This window comes from Macrotis lagotis, chromosome 4 (genome assembly GCF_037893015.1).
Source record: "Macrotis lagotis isolate mMagLag1 chromosome 4, bilby.v1.9.chrom.fasta, whole genome shotgun sequence".
NCBI lineage: Eukaryota > Metazoa > Chordata > Mammalia > Peramelemorphia > Peramelidae > Macrotis > Macrotis lagotis.
The window spans coordinates 199,774,400-199,792,625 of record NC_133661.1 but is presented as its reverse complement, the minus strand read 5'-3'; the positions used below and the strand labels follow the sequence as shown (position 1 = coordinate 199,792,625).

Below are 18,226 nucleotides of genomic sequence, written 5' to 3'. Positions count from 1 at the left end.
ATCTCATATTTCTCCTTTTTTTAAATAATTCATGTTCTAAAGAGAATTTGAACATACTCTTCCCTCTCCTCTTTCAAAACCCAATTCAGAGACTGCCACTTGACTCCTCCCAACAGTTGAAAGTGATCTATCTCTTCCAATTCTGATTTCTCAGAACAATTCTCTGCACTTAACACTGTATACTACCACAATTAGCTATATATATGTAATTTCTCTATATTATAAAATCCTTGAAACCAGGGTACTTGTCATATTTTTGTATTCCACAGTGCCTAGCATGGTGCCTTGCATATAGGAAGTACTTAAGAAATATTTAAAATTATATATGAATTACTTTCACAGATGTTTATTTATAGCCTGTGGGCTTCTAATTTCCAAATCTGCTAACATTGAGAAGTTCTTAATGGAAACTTACTTCTTATTGAATTTAAATGTCAAATCAGATTTAAAATTCAAATTTAACTTGATTAAAACATGCAAATGATGACTTACCACAGTAAACTTTTGGTTTGCCATATATAGAAGCATTTGGAATTAAGGGTGGGCAGTTATGAAGGATATTTCCTACTGTAAAGAACTGAGAGTTCTGATGCTTATACAATTCAGCTTCTCTTATACTTGTTTTAATTTTACCAGAACTTACCAGAACAACCAGAATTTACCAGAATAACCTTCAATTTCCAGAAGTTCAATGTGTGCACTTTAAACTTAGTACGGTATAACATACACATATGCTTATATAGTGAAAAACATTCTACCACTGTAATTTACTCATGATTAAATCATATTTAAAATATCCTAAAAACCTTACTCATTCAGACTTCAAAGGTTCAAAAAATAAAACAAAGGTATAATTTTTATAAAATGGGTTGCTAAATAAAAAATTAGCAAGATTTCAAGGAAAATGTTTTAAGTATTTTCAATAGTTTTTTAAATTTTATATATAAATAATTCAGTAAGGTTGTTATGAATAATTTTTATATATACATTAACACAGTTCTTCTATTATAGTTATTGTAATAAAGACTAAAAGAGAATTAGGAGTCAGGAGACGTAGACTCTAGTTAGTTCTGTAATTGAGGAGTTGCAGAACCCTTGAGAAAGTCATCTTACTTCTGTATCTTAGTTTTACGATCTGTAAAGCAGGAGTTAAACTCAATAACACCTAAGGTACCTCCTTACCACTAATATTCTGCTTCTTTTTTTCTTTTTTTTAAATACTCATTAATTCAAGAGTTCTCAAAAAATATGCAGGCCAACAAAAATGAGAATCAAAATTGGTGACAAATAAGAATGTCATGATATGCAATAGCCAAATATACATTCAACAAAAGGGCCCATAACTACATGAATGTTCTTTTCTGTCTGGACAAGTTAATTTATCATTTTCTTGCTGCACTAGACAGAGAAAATACTAAATGTGCTTGCATTCAGGGGAATGCACTCAAGAGTTCCCCTTGAATAGATAAATCCTTGAATATTGTACCTAATTTAGAAGGCATTTTGACTACTACTCATTTTATCTTCAAAATTATCCCCTTTTATACATTTTTTCATATCTTCTGATTATACATATATAGAAAAAAACAAAGTGCTAATATATTTCAAATACCTGTAATCTTAAAAAAAAAAAGAATACATCTTCAGGTCACAGGCTTAATGCAAGTAGCAACAACCTCAAGGGAAGGCCAGCTAATATCTGAAACATGAACATGAATCCAAGCATCTAGAGGGATTCCTACAATTGAATTTTCTATTTTGATGCAAAAGTCCCAAGTTTCTAGAAAGGACTAATAAAATAATTATTTAGCTCTCACTTTCTCATCAGAAATGTCCTATAGTAAGACATCATTTACCTGATCTATCCCTACAGCATTCAAATACAAATTGAAGTCATAGAATTTTAAAGCTGGAATGGATCTTAGAGATCAACTTCTGATTAACTGTATTATAACCTATAAGTGAAAATTTTTGTCATTTTATTTATTTTGTCATTTTAGTTGACTTAAATAATAAACTTGCCTTTAATGAAAGAAGTGGGAAAAAAAATTCCTGAACTTCTTGTTTACCATGCATGAAGAAAGCACTTGGATTTATTTTCCAGAGTACTGAGGTCAATTCACATTTTCAGAAGACATTACTAGATTTCTCTTGGTAAACACCTACAGAATGTCACTGCTGGAAGGAACTTCAGAGATCATTTAGTTCCACCTATACTTGAACAAGAATCTTCTACATAGCTGACAAATAGTCATCCAATTCAAATGCCTTTAGAGAAGAGGACCATACTAAATTTTGAGACAAGTCATTTTACTTTTAGATAGTTCTAATTATTAACAAGTTTTCCCTTACATTCTTAAACCTACCATGCCTGTTATTCCACTTGTTAATGCTTACCAATGATCCTAGTCCTACTCTTGGTAGCTAAAAACCAAGCACAGATTTAGAACTGGAAGGTCCTTAGATTCCATCTAGTCTAATCTCTTCATTTTATACACGAGACCCAGCTGTTTCATGCCCCATAAAATCTTTCCTTCATTAAGCTTGTCATTTTCAGTTATGTCCAACTCTTCATGAGCCTATTTGGGGTTTTCTCAGCAACTTCTTTAAGCTAAATATCCTCAGTTCCTTCAAATGATCCCTTTATAGTCTGAAATTAAAGTCCTTTTACCAATTTGCTGATGTATTCTGGACATTCTCCAGTCTCTCTCCTTACTCAAAATGTGGCATCCAGAATAGAATATTCCAGAGGTGTCTGTTGGGGAAAAGAGAACAACAGCCCTGTAGCCTCCCTAATCTTGGATCCTGTATTACATTGGTTTTGGGTTTGGGTTTTTTTTTTTTTGGTTTTTGCAAGGCAATGGGGTTAAATGACTTGCCCAAGGCCACACAGCTAGGTAATTATTAAGTGTCTGAGGCTAAATTTGAACTCAGGTCCTCCTGTGTCCTGGGTCAGTGCTCTATCCACTATCTAGCTGCCCCTAACCCTGTATTATTCTTAAAACAGCTTAACATTACCTTCATTTTCCTGGCTGTCATATCATACTGTTGACTAGTACTGGAACTTGAAAGCCATCAAAACTTTCAGATTTTTGTCTAGTGATACCTGCTTGCCTTTGTTTTGTACTACACTATTTGGGTATAGAAGTGGCATGGGAGTCTATTACAAGTAACTGAGAAATAACCCTTCCTTCATTGTTCATGGAGGCTAAATATGATTATTAATTTAATGTATGTTTTATTATATTGAAAAATTACAAGACTTTTGGTGAATGGAAGGAGATGTGAACCATGACTCAACAACATGAGCCCTAGGAAAATGGGTAGAGACCACAGCAGATCTGAGACAAATCAACCATGTTTGATTCAATCTATCTGCCATTTCTTTGGTCCAATCTCACAAATGTGAGGGACTAGTGGCAGAGAGGAGCAGGGAACACACCAGTTTTTAAAGAGAAAAGGACTTGCTGCTGAGTTGGGGCCAGCTATTCTTCCTTCTCAGTCTAATATTGATGTAGTGGGGAGATTCAAGTCTGATTAGGCCTGGCAGCAAATATTTTTGTGAGGCGATGACCCTCTCTCCAACCACCAGCCCCCCAACTCCCTCACACAAATCAAGTTTTTCAGAGTTCCAGTTTTTAAGCTAAGATTTTGTTGTGGCAGGTAGAAGTTGATGGTACATCCAAAGCTTGCTAAAAGTATACCCTTAAGTATGTCATCAATGTTCCCAAAATACCAATTGTAGTATCATTCATTGGCTGAAAAACAGTCCTCAGTGTGAGCTTACTTAGTAGATAATGTCCCTAAGATCAACTGGTCAACTTTAAATCCTAAGTGCTAATGATTTTGCTTTAAAGTCTAGCTATGGATATTTGAAACTAAAAATTTAGGGATAAAATAGACCAAGGAACACAGGACAAACTTTTAAGTCAAAATTGTAAAAGTGAATGCCACCAAATGTCAGATGAAACATCTGTTTTGAGTTTTTGATGTCATTGATTATAGCAGTTTTATTAAAAAAATTTTTTTTAAATCTTACCTCTCCACAATGTTCTTTGGCTAATTTTTCCAGGTCAGCCTTTAGCAAATTAACACTTTCATTTGACAAACCTTTTGCATTTTTTAGTTCTATTTCAGGAACACTGGAAAACAAATGGTTTATTTCAGAATTCAGTATGTGCTGTATAAATAATATATACTCTTCAACAAAGTATTTTACTATGCTTCATCACTCTTATCACATAAAGCTCAACAAACTCTAGAATATGGTTAATAAAGATAAAAGAAAAAGGAATTTTTCCTCTTAAGAAAACTCTGGTTTACACAATGATCAATATATTATCAGAATCTTGCAGGAAAGTGGATTGAATATATATACAACTGCAGGAAGACAAAGCTTCAGGCGCCACCAGGCATTGAAGGGCCTACTATTTCTTGAAGGGGATCTGCGAGCCAAAAAAAAAAGTAGATTTAAGGTGAAAGAATCCTTTTCTTTTCCACTCTATGAACATATTATGCATCAGCAAGTCCTTGCAATTTGAGTCTGTTTTTATTCATTCTATTCTATGTGTCAAAAAAAAATTACTGTGGGGGAGTGGGGGGAGGTAAGGGAGAGTGGGGGAAAAGTTGCAAAATTCAAAATACTACAAAAAAATGATAGGGAGAAACTACTATTGTAGCTAATTATCAAACAAATAAAATATTCATATTAAAAAATTAAATGTTAACTGGATAGAAGCACTAAAAGATATAAAAGTTTAGATAACACAAAGTCTCTGTCCTTATGGAACTTATAAACCAAGAGGGAGAATAAGGCACAAATAGAGATAACTCTAATAATCAATTCTGTGAATTCCAACTTAAAGAGTTCCAAAGCAAAAATTTGTGGGGAAAGGTGATTTATTATTATTATTATTATTATTATTAGGTTTTTGCAAGGCAAACGGAGTTAAGTGGCTTGCCCAAGGCCACGCAGCTAGGTAATTGTTAAGTGTCTGAGACCAGATTTGAACCCAGGTACTCCTGACTCCAGGACCGGTGCTCTATCCACTATGCCACCTAGCCACCCCGAAAGATTTATTATTGATGGGAAGATCAGAGAAAGTTTCCTGGAGGAGTTGACATTTGAATTTTGTTTTTAAGGATGGGAAGAAATTCAAGACAGGTGGCATTAGGGAGCCAGTCAAGAATTTTGAGCAAGGGGGCAGTTAGATGATGCAGTGGATAAAGCACTGATCTGGAGTCAGGAGGACATGAGTTCAAATGGAGCCTCAGACACTTGATACTTACTAGCTGGGTGCTCTTAGGCAAGTCACTTAGTCCCCATCACACACACACACACACACACACACACAAAATTTAAGCAAGAAAATAGGATCAGAGCAACGGATATGGAAAATTATCCTGGTAATAGCATGAAGAATGGATTGGAAAGGAGGAAAAACACCTCCTGGTAGGATAAGTAGCAGAAGTTCAGATTGGTAGTATTGAAAACCTAAACTAAGGGGATGGAAATGATAACAGAGAATAAGGATTGGAGTGGTATAGGAAAGCTATGTGGTATAGGGAAAAAGTGCTGGCTTGAGTCAGAAAACCTGAGTTCAACTGCCTCTGATACTATTCTCTAATGTGTATGACCTTGGATGAACTTAAAATTCCTGAACCTCAGTTTTCTCACTTGAAAGATGAAAGCAATGGACTAGATAGCCAGTACCATTCAGGTCTAGATCTATAGTTCTATGGTCCTATGATTATATGATACAAGAGAAGTTGTAGAAGTAAAAGCGATGGAATTTAGTAGTAACTGGATATGAAAAGTATAGAAGAAGAGTCAAAGGTAAAAATCAATGTTTTTAAACATGAGAGACTTAGGTGAATGAATGATAGCACGACAGACAGAAATAATGAGGCCAGAATGGAGAGGTTTAGAAGGAAAAATAAGCTTGGTTTTGGACAGGTTAAGAATGAAATATCAAGGGCAGCTAGGTGGCGCAGTGGATAGAGCACCGGCCCTGGAGTCAGGAGTACCTGAGTTCAAATCCAACCTCAGATACTTAATAATTACCTAGCTGCGTGGCCTTGGGCAAGCCACTTAACCCCATTTGACTTGCAAAATCCTAAGAAAAAAGAAAAAAGAAAAAGAAAAAAAAGAATGAAGTGTCACTGGGACAGTCAGGTGGCAATATCTTTTGGGTAGTTGGCAAGTCTTGGGCAAAGAAAAAAAAAGTCACTGTAGATGTAGATTTGGACAGTTTTTGAAGCGGGAGTGGTCAAATCAATGGGAGTAACTGCCAAAGGAGAGACGAGCAAAAAGGACCTAAAACATTCTTTTGGGAAATTTTCATATTAGGCAGTATGAAAGAAGATGAGGAATCAAGGGAAAAAAAATTTAAAAAGGAATAAGGGAGGGTTTCATTGATAAATATCAGCTAGCCTTTGAAGTGATAAAAGGACAAACTAAAATCACATCATAACAATCCACAAATGTACTCACACATCTGGATAGGTTGGTGGGCATTTAACTCTCAAGTCCACTTTGACATAGACTTCTTCATCACCAGTCAAACCCTGGGGACGTAGAACTAAATTGATTTCTAGGGGCTCTTTTACCTAAAATTTAAAAAAATAGTTTTTAACAGCAAAAACTAGTAACAAGCATTTATTTTTTAAAATCAAATTAATTTCTCTGTTTTCCAATTGCATACAAATAGTGATTTTGCTTTAAAAATCTAGCATTCATCCTTTTACAAGCTTTTGAGCTCCACATTTTTCTACCACCCTCCTTTCCCTCCCCATGGAAGCAAACAATCTGATATAACTTGTACATATATAATCATGTTTAACATATTCTCATATTATTCATGTTGTGAAAGAAGAATTAGAACCTGGGGCGGGGGGGAGCCATGAGAAAGAAAAAACACAACAGAAGTTTTAAAAAGTGAACATAGTATGCTTTGCTCTGCATTCAGAATCTGTAGTTCTCTGGGTGTGGATAGCATTTTCCTTAAAAAGTTGTTGAGGTTTGAATTGATCACTGAATTACTAAGAAGAGTTGTGTCCATCATAATTGATCATCACACAATATGTGCAATGTTCTCCTGGTTCTGCTCACTTTACTCCACATAAGTTCATGCAAGTCTTTCTAAGCTTTTCTGAAGTCAACTCATGATTTCTTACAATACTCTATAACATTTATATACCATAGTTTGTTTAGCCATTCCCCAACTGATGGGATTCCCTCAGTTTCCAATTCTTTGTCACTACAAAAAAAGCTGGTATAAATATTATTGAACATGTGGGTCTTTCCCTTTTTTTTTTTATTTTTTTGGTATATAGTCCTGGTAGTGGTATTGCTGGATCAAAGTGTATGTACAGTTTTACTGCCCTCTGGGTATAGTTCCTTTCTTTCTTTCTTTCTTTCTTTCTTTTTTTTTAACTTGTTGAGGAAATGTGGTTAAATGACCTGCCCAAGGTCACACAGATAAGTATCAAGTGTCTGAAGTCATATTTGAACTCAGGTCCTCCTGACTCCAGGACTGGTGCTCTATCCACTGCGCTACTTAGCCACCCCCATAGTTCCATATTGCTATCCAGAATAGTTGGATCAATTAACAACTCCTCCAACAGGGCATTAGTGTCCCAGTTTTCCTATATCCTCTCCAACTTTGATCATTTTCCTTTTCTGTCATTTTAGCCAATATGGTAGGTGTAAGGTGGTAACTCAGAGTTGTTTTAATTCACATTTCTCTAACCAATAATGACCTGGGGTGGCTAGGTAGAGCAGTGGATAGAGCACCAGCCCTGGAGTCAGGAGGACCTGAGTTCAAATCCGGCCTCAAGACACTTAATAATTACCTAGTTGTGTGGCCTTGGGCAAGCCACTTAACCCCCACTGCCTTGCAAAAAAACCTGAAAAAAAATAATGACCTGAAGGCTTTTTTATATGACTATAGTTCATTTTAATTTCTTCATCTGAAAACTGTCTGTTCATATCCTTTGACTTCATATCAATTAGAGTATGACTTATAAAGTTGACTCAGTTCTCTATATATTTTAGAAATGAGTCCTTTATCAAAAATACTAGCTTGAAAATTGTTCCCTATCTTTTTGCATTCCTTCTTAGCTGTAAAATTTCAATTTAATGTAGTCAAAAATGATCCATTTTGCAATTTATTATGTTCTTTATCTCTTCTTCGGTCATAAACTTCTCCCCAATCCATTGATCTAACAGATAGACTATTCCTTGTTCTCCTAAGAGGTTTATAGTATCACCCTTTATATCTAAATCCTGTACCCATTTCAACCCTATCTTGGTATAGAGTGTGAGATATTGGTCTATGCATAGTTTTTGCCATACTATTCTCCAGTTTTCTGAACAGTTTTTGTCAAATAGTGAATTCTTATACCAGAAGATGGACTTCAGATTTATCAAACAGTAAACTACCAGTCATTTGCTACTGTTTCTTTTGTACCTAATCTATTCCACTGATCCACTTCACTATTTCTTAGCCAGTATCACAGTTTTGATGACTGATTCTTTATAATATAATTTTAGATCTGGTATGGCTAGGTCACCTTCCTTTGCATTTTTTTTTCATTAATTCCCTTGATATTCTTGACCTTTTTGTTCCTCCATATGAATTTTGTTACTATTTTTTCTAGCCTTATAAAATATTTTTTTGATAGTTTGGATTGGTGTAGCAGTAACAAGCATTTATTGTCTACTAGGTGCCAGGCACTACGCAAATGGCTGGGTTACAAAAAAGGGCAACGCTCAAGGATCACAGGATTGTCTCTGGTCTAGCATATCCTCCCTGGGACAAAGTTGCATTGACAGATTCTGAATTCTCTAGTTTCTTGCTTGCTTCAGATTCCTCGTTTCTTTAGCATAGTATTAAGTATACTGGTAAAATAGGAGCAGTGGCCAATTTAGGCAAGCATTAAGTTCCTAAACTGACATTGTGACTTTAGAGGTATAAAATGGATAAATCAATATTTTCCCAGTAATTTTTCACCTAATAAAGGGAAGAGATGGAGTCATTTCCCCTCCTTTCCTACTGAACAACGCTGAAAATTTTAACATCTCTTATCCTAAATAGAATCTACTCTTATCCATAGAACCAAAATAACAGCTATATTTCAGGGAGTTAGCATTCAAAACAGCTATTAATCACTATTTTTTTTTGGCAAGGCAATGGGGTTTAGTGACTTGCCCAAGGTCACACAGCTAGGTAGTTATTAAATGTCTGAGGTCAAATTTGAACTCAGATCCTCCTTGGCTCCAGGGGTGGGCTCCATTCACTGCACCACCTAGCTGTCCATAGAACAACTTTTTGAAACTAGAAACCTTCAAAAATTATGATATATTTAGAAAACACCAATATGATAACAGGATAAATATTCATTTTGTGGTCAGACTATGGCTCTCCTATTTTAATATTCTCACTTCTAAGAATGCAAGTATAGCAAAACCACTATCCAGAAGCCCACAGAATTTATCTTAGATAGTCAAGTTTTCTGACTTGGACTCAAACTCTTTAAACAAAAAAAAATGTTTTTTTTTTACAAGGAAATGGGGTTATGTGGCTTGCTCAAGGCCACACAGCTCAAGTAATTATTGAGTGTCTGAGGCCAGGTTTGAACTCAGGTACTCCTGACTCCAAGGCCAGTGCTCTATTCACTGCACCACCTAGCCACCCCCAAAAAATGTTTTAAGTTAAAATATGGAAATGTATTACAAACTTCCATGTCTTCTTAAAACGTCATGAACATGCTTTTATCTTGTTTGATTCAGGATCACAATTACAAATATTATTGTTTTACTGTATTGCTGTCTTGTGCTCTATTTCAGTACAAGACTACTAAAGGTTTGGTTCTATGGATTCTAAGCAATATGTTTTCTTTTCTAATTGCCATCAAACTTGTGTTAATTGCTTTTTAAAAATTAGGGTTTATTGATTTTTTTGTGTTCCTGTTTTAGATTTCTCTCTCCCACGTTTTAATTTGTTGTTTCTTCTTTGCTGTGGGCATGAAAACCTGATAAACCAGACTGTTAGAACTATGGTAGAAATAGACTAAGTTCTTAGTGAGGGTATTTCCTATGAGTGAAATGCATGAATTTGACTGTATGGACTTAGTGAAATCAGTTTTGTTGTGCTGAGATTTTTATGCTTATTGCCTGATACTAAGTTAACTTCACATAACTGAGGTGGCCAAATAGTCGAATTCTAGATAGTTGAAATGCTATTGTATTATGACTGTGAGGAATAAAGATTTGCATTTCTGGTATTTCAGAATTAAAGAACAGATGGGGCTGAAGAGGAGTGGAATGTATTCCTTTTATAGATAGTTCCAAAAGAAGTTATTACTTCATTAACACCTTACTGAGTAGATGTATTGGATGAGGTTGAATGATAGAAACTGTAGAAGAAAGAAGTACCAATTAGGTCATAATACTTAGAAGTTTGCTAGTCAATGTTGCTAGATTTTGAGGAGCTAAGAAATCTGATATTAACAGAGAACCTCAATGTGTCTTTGCATACTTGTGAGGGAAAAGGAAAACATTTTAATATTTAAAACAGAATTCCCAAAAGAAATGTTCCCTAGGGCACACAGATAGGTCTCCAATGTGAATAATCAATTACGAATAACACTGATAAAAGGCCTAGGCTGATGCTTCATAGACTTTCCAAGGCTATAGCAGAAGGTTCTGCCAAGCTGGAAAATCTTCAGATACAGACTCAGAGACAAAATGTGTGTGTGTGTGTGTGTGTGTGTGTGTGTGTGTGTGTGTGTGTGTTTTGTCATGGATATGCTGTCCGTGGACTAACCTAGCAAAGTACCAATGATAGAGCTCAAGGTTGAATGAGAAATTTTTTTCAGCCACTGTGACTCATAAAGAACTGAGGCATGGAGATATAACTTCCATTAGTAAAGAAAATTCTCACATGGAAGAACTCAAAGACCCTTGAAATATGGTAAGAAAAAGAAATTAAGGCAGAGACAGACTAGTGAGACAAGGTAGTAGAAAGAAGTTTGTTGTCCCTGAGTTGTGTTTCAGTTGTGACTGAGTTTTCATGACCCCATTTGGGTTTTCTTGGCAAAGACACTATAATAGTTTGCTATTTTTCTTCTCCAGCTCAGTTTACAGATGAGGAAACTGAGGCAAACAGGGTGAAGTGACTTACCTAAGTTTACATAGCTAGTAGGAATCTGAGGTAAAATTGGAACTCAAGAAGAAGTCTTCCTGACTCCAGGGCCAACACTCTATTCACCATGCCATCTAGCTTCCTGAACAAAGACAAATTCTCAAGACCCAACCCAATATGAAGCTTTCAGTTCAATAAAATATTCAACAAGTATTTATTAGACATTTATTAGACATCTAAGGACCTTATGGAAAAAGGGGTAGGGGAAGGACAGAGTCCATTCCAGATATTCCATACAGCACTGGAGGAAGTGAATGATCTAGTTTAGAGGGAAATGTTATAAGTTAGAGGGAAAGGGATAGGGGCTTTCCAAACAGGGAAATACAGTGAGGATTGGTGAAACAGAAGAATCTGAGATATATGATTTGTAGAATTAGGAACAACTGGATGAGAAATGAAAGAGAAGATGTTCATTAGAGATAGGGTGTTTTAAGGTATTGCAACTTTGTATAAATTAACTCTTTTCTCTGTGTGCTAATTTGATTCTGCCTGGGGAAATTTGTACTTAGAATCTTGCTACATTGAGAAAGGAGCAAAGGTTCAATCTTTAACTTTCTTTTATTTATTTTTTAAACCATGTCCCAGTGCAATCTTATCCACATGCAAAGGCTTCAACCATCCTTTTTGCTCCCCCAGATGAATTTTGTTACTATTTTTTCCTAGCTCTGTAAAATATTTTTTGGTAGTTTGATTGGTGTGGCAGTAACAAGTATTTACTAAGTGCCTACTAGGTGCCAAGCACTAAGCAAATGACTGGGCTACAAAAAAAGGGTATCTTGATTTACAAATCTCCAACTCCGATTTCTGTTTCTTAGTGTTCCTATTCCATATTTCCAACTTCTTGCTAGCTAGTTCTATGGAAGTATCAAGGGTCTTTGAGTTCATTTTTGTATTTACAAAATGGAGGTTATGTCTATGTCTCAATTTCTCATGAGTCACATTAACTGATAAAAATTCACCTTATATGCAGCCTAAGGCTATATCACTGGTTTTGCTAGGTTAGTCCACAGACACCATACACATGTATACACATACATACATATATATGTATGTGTATATATATATTATATATATATTTATGATGCATTTACAACTCAACATGTTCCATACCAATGCATCAGTCTTCCTTGAAAATTGGCTTCTCCTTATCTCTCTCTACATGGGTTAGTAGCATAATGACAGCTAGGTGATATATTAGATAGAACACTGGTCTTGGAGTGAGGAGGACAGGAGTTCACATCCAGCCTCAGATTCTTGCCACTTACTAGCAGTGTGACCTTGGGTAAGTCCCTTAACCCTGACTGCCCCACATCCAGGACCGTCTCCAGTCCATCCTGATTCACATCTGGCCACTGGACCCAGATGACTCTGGAGAAGAAAGTGAGGCTGGTGACTGAGCACAGCAACCCCTCACTCTAATCCAATTCAAGTGCTTGTCACGGTATCACCTTCCTGATGTTATGGTCTTCTTCAAGAATGAAGAACAAACATTATTATTAATGGCATAACTATCCTGCCAGTCACAGAATCGGAAATTTTTTTACTTCTCTTTGGCTCCTTCACTACCATTGCTTCAATCACCAGTTCTTTTCAGTTCTATCTCCAAAATCTTTCTAGCAACCATCTTCTCCTCATTCTCACTGCTATGCCTTCTCTCCTAGACACTGTTAATAACCTAATAACCTATCTTACATTTCATTGCCAGATGTATTCTCATGTCTGGTGTGATCATGTAATTTCCTTAGCTCAAACACCTTGTATTATTCTCCCTTGCCAAATGATAGTCAAAAGATGTAGCTTGCCATTCAAAGTCCTCTACAACTGGGTCCAATCTAACTTTCCAGCCTTATCTCACTTAATTGAAGATATCCTCCAACTACACTAGTTTTCTCAGTTTCTGATATGGTCCAGTTCAAACATCTCTGTTCCACTGCTTATGCATTATGCAGTTCATTTCTGGAATTCCTTTCCCCTTCCAGTTGAAAACCTACTCATCCTTTAAGGTCAACCCAGATGCCATCCTCTTTACTGTACCCTTATCTCTCCAATCTGAAATGATCCCTCCTTGCTTTGAACTTTCAGAAACATTTTGTAATTTTCCTATGCACTATCAACTTCTGCTTCTCAGTAATGAACTTTTAAACAGTTATTGCCCTTCCTCCCCAAGTATCTCTGCGGTGCTTAAGCACCCAATAAATGTCTGCTGAAGAGGATTATTGTTGAACACGTGTCAAGAAAAAAGTGATCAGAGAGGAAAAACAAAGCTAGAAGAGGTGAGTGTGGTGTTAGGCCTACCCAAAGTGTTCAGGGAATGGCAAGTTAAAGGGTACCAGAGTAGATGTGTGTGTGTGTGTGTGTGTATGGAGGGTGGGGGGACAAAAGGATGGGGGTGACAGGAAAATTAAGGGATATCACTGAAAAGGCATGTGATGGCATATAAGGAGCTGAGCCGTTTTGGGGACATGACCCTTGGGCAGTATGGTGAAACCCACACAACCCTTCTCAAAATAAAGCTCATGGGGCGGCTAGGTGGTGCAGGAGGACCTGAGTTCAAATCCGGTCTCAGACACTCAATAATTGCCCAGCTGTGTGGCCTCGGGCAAGCTGCTTAACCCCGTTTGCCTTGCAACAACTGAAAAAAAAAGCTCATAAATGCAAAAAAAACGGGGAATGCAATTTTTTTTTTCTTAATGGGACCCCCCCATTACATGTAAAGCCAGTTTTTAACATTCATGTCAAGATTTTTTTTAAAAAGTACGTCATCAAGTTCAAGGCCCCGGCTGAGGAGGCCTCGGCAGCGAGGGGAGTGGGGGCCGGGGCTGCTGCGCCGGCGGGGCGGCCCGGCGGGGACTGCGGGAATTTAGGGCGCCGGGCGGCAGCTAGCACAGCGGCGCCGGGGCGCACTCCGCGGCGGCGGGGGGAGGGGCCGGGGGTCCCGGGGGGGCGGGGGGGGGCGCGGCCCCGCCGCCTTCCTACCTGTCTGGGCCGCGGCGGCCGCAGGTCCTGGAAGTCGCCGCCGTAGATGGCCTCCAGCGCCTGCAGCTCGTGGTCCTGGCGCTGCCGGTAGCTCTCGGGCTGCTCCGCGGCCCCGTCCCCGGCCCCGCGCCGGGCCTGCTCGCCGGGGCCCCGGGGCTGTCGGGCACAGGCGCCCCCCGCCATGGCCGGGAGCGCGCAGGCGGCGGCGGCGCCGACTGGCGGGAAGGCCCATCCGGGCCTCCCGGGGGAGGGGAGGGGCGGGGCGGGCCCGGCGGGGCGCTACGCTGCCCCCTGGTGGCCGCCGGCTCCGGGGATAAGCCCGCGGGCCCGGCTGTGGGGCCGGCTGCGGGGCCGGGCTGCGGGGCCGGGCTCCGGCTCCGGGGTCCGGCTCCGGGGATAAGCCAGCGGGCCCGGCTGTGGGACCGGCTGCGGGGCCGGGCTGCGGGGGCTGCGGGGGCGGGCTGCGGGGTCCGGCTCCGGGGATAAGCCAGCGGGCCTGGCTGCGGGGCCGGGCTGCGGGGGTCCGGCTCCGGGGATAAGCCCGCGGGCCCGGCTGTGGGGCCGGCTGCGGGGCCGGGCTGCGGGGCCGGGCTGCGGGGGTCCGGCTCCGGGGATAAGCCCGCGGGCCCGGCTGCGGGGCCCGGCTCCGGGGATAAGCCCGCGGCGACCTGCGTCTAGAACCCCCAAGGCCTGCTCGTGATGTCCTATAGGACTCCAGGAAACTGTGGGGTCCCACCCGCGGGTCCCGCCCCCCCGGGTGCCGGGGGAATGTAGGGTTCAAGAGCAGAGAGCAAACGTGACTGACCCTCGGGGGACAGAAACGTGCCATAGGGAGGCGACATTCCCACGAGTTATTCCCGTGCACTGCCTTTTTTTTTTTTTTTAGGTTTTTGCAAGACAATGGGGTTAAGTGGCTTGCCCAAGGCCATTATTAAGTGTTTGAGTTCGGATTTGAACCCAGGGACTCCTGACTCTGTTTCGCCCCGTGTATTGTCACAAGTATTGTTGTCCTAATCATGGCAATTAGATGGCCCAGAAGTTGTTTGGAGGAACTGAAGCTATTGAACCTCATTTTACAAACGAGGGAACTGAGGGTCACAGAAGTAAACTGACTGGTCCAAAGACCTGTAGGTAACAAAGGACAGTCAGAGCTTGAGGGTCCTCGTAGTAACTCAGGGAATTGTCCAAAGATGTAGCAGAGACCTGAGTCTAAAGTAGGTCCTGCTACTGTCAAATAAAGATCGTATTCCTTAGTTTGCTTTTTTTAATAAAAATCTTCTGATATCTGGTGCCAGCTTATTATATTAGCTTAACCCCAGATGATTCCTCAACGTGGGCTCCTCGTTTTGGATAAGGGGACTATCTGATGCCCTTTGAAGAGACCCCATGTGTTTCAAACATTTGCTTAGATTGTTCCCTACACCTGGAATACTGTCTGTGGTAGGAGTGACATCTACTTTACATAGGTTAGACTCATTTCTCCCTAAAAAGGCAATGAAATCTTCTAAGAGACTTTATTAGGACAGGGCACTAAGCCTCAAATCATTGCCATAGCTTCCCAGTTACCTGGATCATAAATTCTATGCTTCTCAGATTTGACCAACTTCCTTCTGCAGAGTGGATCAATACATCCTTCTGATAGTTTTTCACATGAAGATCGGAGAACTTTAGTAAAATTTTCAATTGTAGGGGCAGCTAGGTGTAATTTTTTTCCTTTTCTTATTTTGTATTTATATCTAAAATGAATTTTAAAAATTTACAACTTGATAAAAAAGCACAAAAATACTAAAAAAAATAACACTTAAAAAACAGAATCGGGGGTGGCTAGGTGGCTCAGTGGATAGAGCACTGGCCCTGGAGTCAGGAGTACCTGAGTTCAAATCCTGCCTCAGACATTTAATAATTACCTAGCTGTGTGGCCTTGGGCAAGCCACTTAACCCCATTGCCTTGCAAAACAAACAAACAAACAAACAAACAGAATTGCCCTAATGGAAAAAAATGGCAGAAAAATTCAACAAACAAAAGAACTCCTTAAAAAGTAAAATTGACCAAATGGGAAAAGCATAGAAAAAGCTCACTGAAGAAAATATTTCCTTAAAAATTAGAATTGTGCAAGTAGAAGCTAATGACTTCTTGAGGTATCAAGAAAAAAATAAAAGAAAGCCAAAAGAAAGTGAAAAAAGAAGAAAATGTGATGGGGAGCTCTCCCCTAAACCACTCCAAATACTTGTAAATAATAAGTCTAACCAAATTCTTGTGTGGCAGAACCCACAAAAAGACTGAGTGAAATAATTTTCCTGCCCAAGACAACTTGGAAGATCCATAGAAAGAATCTGTTACCCCAAAAAAAAAAATTTTTAAAAGAAAGAAAGAAAGAAAGAAAGAAAGAAAGAATGAATCTGTTACACTGGGGTTAGAAAGGGTCCATAGCACAGTGCTAAAATGAACCAGCTTCAATGGAACAGACCATGGAGCACCTAGGGTGTTTTCCAGACCTTTCAGCCCAGGAATTGCCACAGACAACTGGGAAGATCAGCAAGCAAACTCTGCTGCACCAAAGTGAGAGAAGGTTCAATCCAATGTAGGCCTCAATGGAGACCCAACCCAGGAACCGGGAGCAGGTCTGGGGAGCCACCAGGCAAGGAGCCACAAGGCAGCTGCTTCCAGAATTCTCAGCCCACCAACAGTTGGGGGCGGGGGGGGGGTGGGGCGGATTGCAGAGGTCTCTTTGCCATCCCTGAGGGAGGGCTCTGTTGTTTTGCCCATACTCTGATCCAGGTTGCAATCTGGGGACTCAATCTCAGGAGAAGGAGCTTTACTGCCATGGTGGAGCAGGGACTCTCCTCATGATTCCAGGGCAGAAAGGAGTGTTAGTTGTCATTCACAATTCACAGAGAAGAGCACAGACCAGGAGAGCTTGTCAGAGCCTCTCATAAGACGTTGGTGGAATTGAGGTCCCTGGGAGGTATCCCTGAAAACAGCTACAAAAATCCTCAAATGCTTGGGACAATTCATCCTCCATCCTGGGAGCAGAACTCCACCTTACAAAAAATTAGAAGCAAGTCATAGTCTAGGGAAATAGCAAACAACAGAAGAAAAAAATTCAATCATAATCAATTACTTTGGTCTGTATCCAGAGCCTCGAAAAAAAAATATGAATTGGTCTCAAGCTATGGAAAACCTCAAAAAAAGATTTTTAAAATCAAGTAAAGGAAGTAGAAAAAACTTTGGAAAGAGAAATGAGAGCGATTGAGGAAAATCATGAAAACCAAGTCAGCAGCTTAGTGAAGGAATTAGAAAAAAATACTGAAGAAAATAACTTCTTAAAAATCATTTTAGATCAAATGAAAAAAGCAGTCCAAAAGTCCAGTGTGGAGAAGAATGCCTTAAAAAACAGAATTGGCCAGATGGAAAAGGAGATACAAAAGCTGTCTCTGAAGAAAATTCCTTCAAATAAGAAAGAAGCTAAGGGAAATTGAGAACTTTGTGAGAAATCAAGAAAGAATAAACAAAACCAAAAGAATGAAAAACTAGAAGAAAAAGTGAATTATCTGATTGGAAAAACAGCTAATCTGGAAAACAGATTCAGGAGACATAAATTAAAAATTATTGCTCTCTCTGAAAAAAAAAAGCCTAGACTTCTTTTTTTCAGGAAATAATCCAGGAAAGTTGCCTTGATATTCTAGAAGCAGGGGATAAAACAGGACAGAAAGAATCCAGAGATCATCTCCTGAAAGAGATTCCAAAATGAAAGCTGCCAGAAATATTATAGACAAATTTCAGAACTCCCAAATCAAGGAGAAACTATTACAAGCAGCCAGAAAGAAATAATTCAAATATTGTAGAGCTACAGTTAAGATAACACAAGATTTAGCAGCTTCTACATGAAAGGATAATAGGGTTTATAATATGATATTCCAGAAAGCAAAAGAGTTTGGATTATAGCCAAGAATCAACTACCCAGCAAAACTGAACATATTCTTTCAGGGGAAAGCTATTTAATGAAATAGGGGACTTTCAAACTTTCCAGAGCTGAACAAAA

The 18,226-nt window shown here is 39.2% G+C and overlaps 1 protein-coding gene across 3 annotated transcripts in view; it reads right to left on the bottom strand.

Moving 5' to 3' along the window:
• EIF2AK4 (eukaryotic translation initiation factor 2 alpha kinase 4) overlaps positions 1–14,366 on the bottom strand; it is a 106,752-nt gene extending 92,386 nt beyond the window's left edge. Inside the window, exons 1-3 of one of the 3 annotated variants that reach the window (XM_074235084.1) lie at positions 14,184–14,366; positions 6,494–6,609; positions 4,040–4,142 (exon numbers count right to left, since the gene is read on the bottom strand). In XM_074235084.1, coding sequence (XP_074091185.1) covers positions 4,040–4,142; positions 6,494–6,609; positions 14,184–14,366 — 402 coding nt within the window. Of the gene's footprint in view, positions 1–2,671; positions 2,756–4,039; positions 4,143–6,493; positions 6,610–14,183 lie in introns of those variants that run through there. The other 2 variants (XM_074235085.1, XM_074235086.1) reach the window with 2 other exon arrangements.
• Between the last annotated feature and the right edge of the window lie 3,860 nt (positions 14,367–18,226).